At 36.7% G+C, this 6941-nt stretch overlaps 1 protein-coding gene across 1 annotated transcript; it reads left to right on the plus strand.

Annotated features, from left to right (window-relative positions):
* Positions 1-430: 430 nt before the first annotated feature.
* Positions 431-4907, plus strand: LOC310988400 (prostaglandin E synthase 3-like). Its single transcript, XM_083974980.1, has 8 exons — positions 431-585; positions 2299-2412; positions 2786-2855; positions 2959-3057; positions 3187-3276; positions 3558-3614; positions 3746-3773; positions 3885-4907. Coding segments are annotated over exons 1-8 (480 nt in total). The 5' UTR covers positions 431-583; the 3' UTR covers positions 3905-4907.
* The last annotated feature ends 2034 nt before the right edge of the window (positions 4908-6941 follow it).

Below are 6941 nucleotides of genomic sequence, written 5' to 3' on the forward strand. Positions count from 1 at the left end.
TTGCTCACAGATTGTCATCTTGGGTGATCATACTACTGTAGGTGGTGTATCTTTCGCAATTTATCTCATCTGCTACTATTTAGTGTTGTTTTGCTCTGCTTTGTTTTGTTTTTTCCCTCATGAATCCCTATAATGTTATGTTTTTGCACTTACTGCATTTAATTTTCACCTGTATTATTATTATTGTCCTATTTGAGAGTTTGTATTTTCAATTGCTCAATAAAATAAATAAATAATTAAAAAAAAAATAAAGATCATACTGGGTGGTACCAGTACCATAGAAAATCCTTCTCACGTCACCCGCAGCTGTGGCTGAAAAGCTCTAGAAACGTCTGTTACGCCGCCGCTGCGTCAGAACCGCCATTCTGATCCTGAGATACGCAAGAAGATCCGAAGTTTTATTACAGTCCACTGGGGGAGAGGCGGCGTTTGGTTTGCATTGGCTGTGTGGAGCTGTGTGTGTTGTGTGGTGGTGGGTTGTGTGTGGGCAGCATTCCTCTCTTTTTTTTGCACGCATTGCCATTCTTCTTCTCACTAAAGGCTGTCTTATCTGCGGGAAAAGAGGCTCACCTCGCGTCTAAACATGTAAGTGCTTGGACGCTAACGTAAGAAATACTAAGTAAGGGAAAGTGATAGTAAAAAAAAAACACGCTGAGCTAACGTTAGCCACCACCGGACAACATGCTTTCGCAAAGGCGGGAGGTTGGCCTTGCCTCAATGAATTGTAGGGTAGCGGTAACTCGCTAACTTAGGAGGGAAACAGGTTGCAGGACGTAGTTTAACACAGCAGTTATTACAGGCGGCTCTAGTTTTACCAGCATTAGCTATAAAAGCAGCTTACTTGTGCCTGTAGTTGGAGTCAGGTGCACCGCATGGCTTGACTAAACGTAGCGGCTAACGTCAGCGCTGCTAGCTCGACTTAGCACACTGTTCATTGACCATTTAGATTTAGCCACAAAGTCTGTGTCACAAGTCACGATGTCTTATCACAGCCGAAGAATTTAATCAATGATCGTGTGGAACAAACATTAACAAAAAGGTTTATCAGTCGCTAGTGGCTTGATCGCGAAGTTGTAGTGGTGATAAACATTTTTTGTGTCTAATGCTAGCTTCATAGTTGGTCCACCATCATTTGTAAGAGGATTTGGTTAATGAGGCCATCGCTTCAATGCTTAAAAGGAGAAAAGTGTCCATAAATATGCAGCTCACTAATTCACTTTTGCTTGCATAAGAGATCTAAAAGCATCTACATACAGTGAGCTGTTGCTGATTAGTTGCAGCAACAGAGATGTACTAGTACTTGGGTTGGGGAGGGGGGGGTCTATTTCCCGGTGAGGTACTTCAACAGTAATCACAAGACTGTTTATTAATCCCACACATGGTAAATTTGATGGTTGCAGTAGCATTTGTAATATACAAGTAGAGAAATATGTAAATATAGAAATATAAAAACGTTATAAGACAAATAGGCCTATATAGTTATGTACCAAAATGTTTCAAAAATATACAGTTATTTACAAGAACAGAATAAAAAATATATACACAGTGTTGGTAGTTGTAAGGCATAATAAAGTATTGCATAGATGGGGTGTGTAGTCAGTGTTTTCATTTTTGTAGAAAAGATTATGGGCTCTTCCTCGTTCTTCCCACATGTCTTGTTGCAGGAGGAGTTAGACTGATCACTTAATTTAATATACTAGCCATTGGTCTAATAATTAATTAGCAAATGGACAAGAGATACATGAGCAATTATATTTTGTATTTGAACTTTTTTTTGTTAATAACAATCCTGTGTGTTATACGGTACAGTTAATAACTGTCTGTGAAACATGCCCTGACATCACCTTGCTGCTGTATAAACAAAATGGATTTTAAGGAGAACTTGATCCGATCTAATCCAATACACCTTGTTAATTTGAAATCTAATGTTTTAGCACACTAGGATGTTTCACTTTCGAGGTCTATTGGTATAGGAGGACTTTGTGTAACTGGATGCTGTGTGCAACCTGATACATGGAGATGTCGTCGGTGGCAGGCTGTTGGACCTGAAAACTTCCATCTGTCAATAGCACTGATGTATTTTTCATGCAAGTTGTAGATCTCAGCTGTTATACTGTTTAACAATATATAGGAAAACTGTATGGACTGGATCCACCTAGTTTAAAGCCCTCTCTGTGAATATAGTCAGTACTAAATAGGCATATAGCAAATAACCTGTTTGATTCTCAGTTTGTTTTGAAAGCACTTTAGTATTACGTTCTTTAACACACTGTTTTTGTGTTTTCTGTCTTTTCACAGGCATCCAGCAACAGCTAAGTGGTACGACAGGAGGGACGCCGTTTTTATAGAGTTCTGTGTAGCAGACAGCAAAGATGTTAAAATCATTTTTGATAAAAAAAAGTGCGGTTTCAGGTATGTTTCCTCATGCTGGCTTTTAAAACTATAAATGTTTATCTAGTTATGAATTTCTTGTATGTTCAGTACTGTTAGTCTAATTTGTGTGAGTAAAGTTTAGTTTATGACCGAAAGACTTCCCATGATGTAGTATCTGTCCCTGTCAGAGGAGGGAAGCAGAGGATACAGACACAGCCAATTTAAAGAAGCAGCCATTAATCATTTTATCAATGCAATAGAAAACAAGCTTCATGAAAACTGAGAAAATATGAAATGCTGTGACATGCTGTTATATTTTTATTTCACTTCTCTTCTTGTAGTCTTCATCTAACACAGCTGTTGTTATATTGTTGTTCTTCCCCAAAGTAAGTTAATTCTGTCTTCTCCACAGTTGTCTTGGAGGAACTGACAATGCCAAACACGAGAATGAAATAGACCTTTTTGAAGCCATTGACGAAAATGTAAGTGCTGCTTATTGATATGGGCAATATTGCAATGCAGATTATACAATTGTGACTGGAAATTGATTGGACACCACCACTTTTTCTTTTTCCCTTAAATCAGGAGTCCAAACACAAACGTACAGATCGTTCAGTGTTGATCTATTTACGAAAAGCACAGCCAGGGAAGGCGTGGCCGAGGCTAACGAAAGAGAAGGCCAAGGTCAGTTGCACACAAACGATCATTAAAATGTAAAGGACGATGCCATTAATTGATGCACAACGCTACAAGAATATGAATGACATGAGTGAAATTCTCACGAAAAAAAACATTGGTTTTGTGTTTTCACAGCTGAGTTGGCTCAGTGTCGACTTCAACAACTGGAAAGACTGGGAGGACGACTCAGATGAGGAGATGGGCAACTTCGATCAATTCTCAGATGTAAGCACTAGTATAGATTAAAGAATTCATTATTATGTAGGAGGGGTGTCTCTTGAACATAATGGAGATCTTAGGCAAGTTGTTCTACTTACTAGGTGTGTGTGTGGAAAATTTAAATACCATTCTGCAAATAGGGAAAGTGTTGAACATAGTCTATGTCTACACCACACAAACTTAGAATTGCTTAATTTTACGAAACTTAAATGATGATGTGGAAGAGTTTTAGTTTTCTAAAGGAAAGTAAATAACTAGGATTTAACAGTATTGTTGTAATGTTACAGATGATGAACAACATGGGAGGCGAGGATGACCTACCTGATCTAGACGGTGCAGAAGATGTAAGAAAATTTCTTTTTTTTTTCTTCAAAAATAAAATATACACCTTGTGATTAACTCTTCTTAACCCATAACATCAAATGATGGTGTGTAACATTTTCCAACTTTATCTTGTACCTTTCTGTTTGTTTAGGATGAGTCTGCAGATAGCGATGACGAGAGTAAGTGTTTAAAAACAAATTAAAACTGCATGTGATGGTTTAAGTTGTTGGCAATCAGTGCTTGTTTGCATGCGGGGCTGAATGTTATTTCTGCTTTACTTTTACTTTCAGAAATGCCAGATTTGGAGTAGAAGACTGTAAGACTCTGGAAAGAAAATGGAAGAACAAGGGGGAAAGAGGAATCTTAACAAATGTATATCTTGAAATTGAAGGCAGTGACAAACAACTGTACATATGAGTCAGTAGTCATATTTAAATCCATAGCCTCAGCTCCAAAGTCTTGACTGATCAGTCCACTCAAGGTTGATATGCATGGTATTGTACAGAGCAGCTATCTCCACTTCCATTTGCTGTACTGCACCTTTTGGGTATCTTGTTTTACTGTTAAATATTACAACTAAGCACACATTATTTGTTGGAAAAGCTGTATAGTTGTCCTCAGCTGAGCAATACGTGTTATGAGATTTACAATCTGTTTTCAAATGAATTGTGGTTTCAAATGATAAGGCCAACCCATTCCAATGTTGTGGTTTTAAGTTAGTTAACCAGTGTAGTTTATCCCATGATTTAAAAAAAAAAAAAAAAAACACTAGCTATGTACATCAGAAGAATTAGACGCATTTACTGATTGGGTTCCTCCAAAGCCTTCCATGTGCTGTGAATTAGATATCCAGGAAGCCAGTCTTTGTTTCTGTAGCTTAACCTTCCAGCTTACATGTTTCCCTTTACTTCTTGTTTAATGTTCGTTTAAAAAAAAAAAAAAAAATTGGATAATCTGAAATCATCACAGAAACATTTGCATCTTCCCAGTGATCACCTACTTTGGTAAAAAATGAATGAATTCCACATATTTACTATCTTTACTTAACAGTTTCTCCCTGCATACCCACCTAACATGCACCCTCATGTTAGACAACAGACGCAAGGTGAAATGTTTTGCAGCTGACACAGAGGCTTGAAGCTTGGTTGGGGCCTCAGCATCATATGGTTTGTTGCTATCCTCCAGGTTCTTTCCGTTTGTTCATCTTAGAACAGATCCTCCCTCGTTGGTGAGGGAGCGTTGGACCGATACGGCGACGTGTAATGACCAAATTATATTTGCACTGTCAATAAAATGTAAGGGGAGACAAGTAATGTTGAATTACAGTGGAAATTCTTTTTTTATTGTCTACATCTTTCTAATAAACTGTTTAAGAATCATTTATTGCCTTCTTTTTCTAAAAGACAATTGACTTGTGTTTTATTTATTTGCCTCCCTGATATTTTCTTACAAAATATAAGGCGGGTCTAATACCATAACATTGAAGAAAGGATAATTTAGGAGACAAAACATTATTGTGAGAGGAAATTGGTGTAAGTGTAACTGTATCTTTCTCATTTATATCAGGACGACCTCAATCTGTGATTTCATCTGTACATAAATATACATTTAGTGGTTACTTTATTTATTACACCTGTACAATATATTTCAATTCAACAGGTCATCTAGAAACCATAGTTTTACATGGTTTATAGTTTGTGGTGGCGGTTTGCTGGATTAATATATTCACAGTTGTTCCTGACTTAATGTTCTCCCCATTTTCTTCCATGACGGTGGCAGAATAGTATCAAAATACAATATAATGCATCCAATTCATGGGACTATGAGCTTCAAACCCTTTCAGTAAAACAGCGAAACACACGGACTTAAAGCGTCCGTAGTTGTTTTGCATCTGAAAGTGGGTGTTTTGCATCGCTGTTCGTTTTGCATCTTTTTGTGAGTCTATTAACATTGCAGCATCGTGTTGAATTTCTTGAGGTGTTCCTAATAAAGTGGTCACTGTGTATTTTTAATCAATGCCTGTAATATTTCAGAAAACTGCATGGATTAGGACCTTTATAGATCTTCCATTACATTAAAGAGGAAATGTTTGATATAACTGTGGCATATTTATAATGAAATGGTTTTCAGGATCAGTACTGACACGTCCCTGTTGCTCAAACCCGAGAGCAGTTTAAAGCAGTCAAATCTGTTGTATTTAATATAAGTAATCAGATTTATAATGCAGTACTTTACTTGAGTACATTTTGGTGATAACGTAACTTTCAAACCTGCAATTTTAGGCACTAGGACCTAGAAACCTGCAGACTCCTTGGCCCAGAATATTAGCATACTTCCTCTTTGGGCCTGATTTCCTCACTGTCATTTCCGAGAAGATGACTGTAGTAAGCAACACCTATTTCCTGTTGTCAGATTAAGGCAGATTAAAATAAAAGTGTAGATTTGCCAGTAGGTCTGTTCCCATGAGCTGGATAATAGTTGGATGTTGTCCGTTGTTGTTTTGTAATATTAAAAAGATGCTTAAACTAATTAACCTAATCAGACTGGCGCTTTTTATGTTTCTCACACACCTGTTTGATTTGAAAACAGTACGCAAAAGAAAGACTTTTAGCAATACACTCACATCAGTATGAACACTGGCTATCAGTTTGTTAGGTTACTGATAAACCAGTAGGAGGAAATGTAATGTGTCCTGCATTGGAAATCTTATACTCAAGTACCTACTTACTGTGTAAATTGATTCATTATAATATTGATAATATTATAATATTTCATGTTGCAGTTTGTAAAGGTAAGGCAATTTTAAAACTACATCATACAAATGGCATAATTTAAAATGATAATAGTTTATTTGTCAATTGCAAACCCAAATATATAAATAATAATAATTTTTTTTTTTTTTTTTAAAAAGGTGGAAGTCTGGCAAGGGTACATTTCCAAATGTGAGGCGGGGGATGAAGAAAAGTCTTGTGGCACAGTATAGGCCTACATGTGTGAAGAATAAAGCCCACTAAATACATTTAAAAAAGAACAATAAGTAAATTCTGGATGCAGTTATTATTCAGTCAGTCACTAAAGTAAAACTGAAAAGAGGCCACAGGTTTCTATAACAGGACAATACTTCAAAGACCTCAAAAAAAGCCACCATGATCTATTTTATGAACACCAGCTGGTGCTTACTAAGAACTCACTCAGTGGTGCCCCCACATTTGTGAAACTGCCACACTTTATACTTTTTTTTTTCTTTAAAATATATATGTGACTTTTATGTTAGTGCCCAAACTTTTGCATATAATTGTATAGTAGGCTAATATAAATGTGACAGGGGACATTCTTCATGCATAATA

Source organism: Trachurus trachurus (assembly GCF_905171665.1).
Source record: "Trachurus trachurus genome assembly, chromosome: 7".
In the NCBI taxonomy this organism is placed as follows: domain Eukaryota; kingdom Metazoa; phylum Chordata; class Actinopteri; order Carangiformes; family Carangidae; genus Trachurus; species Trachurus trachurus.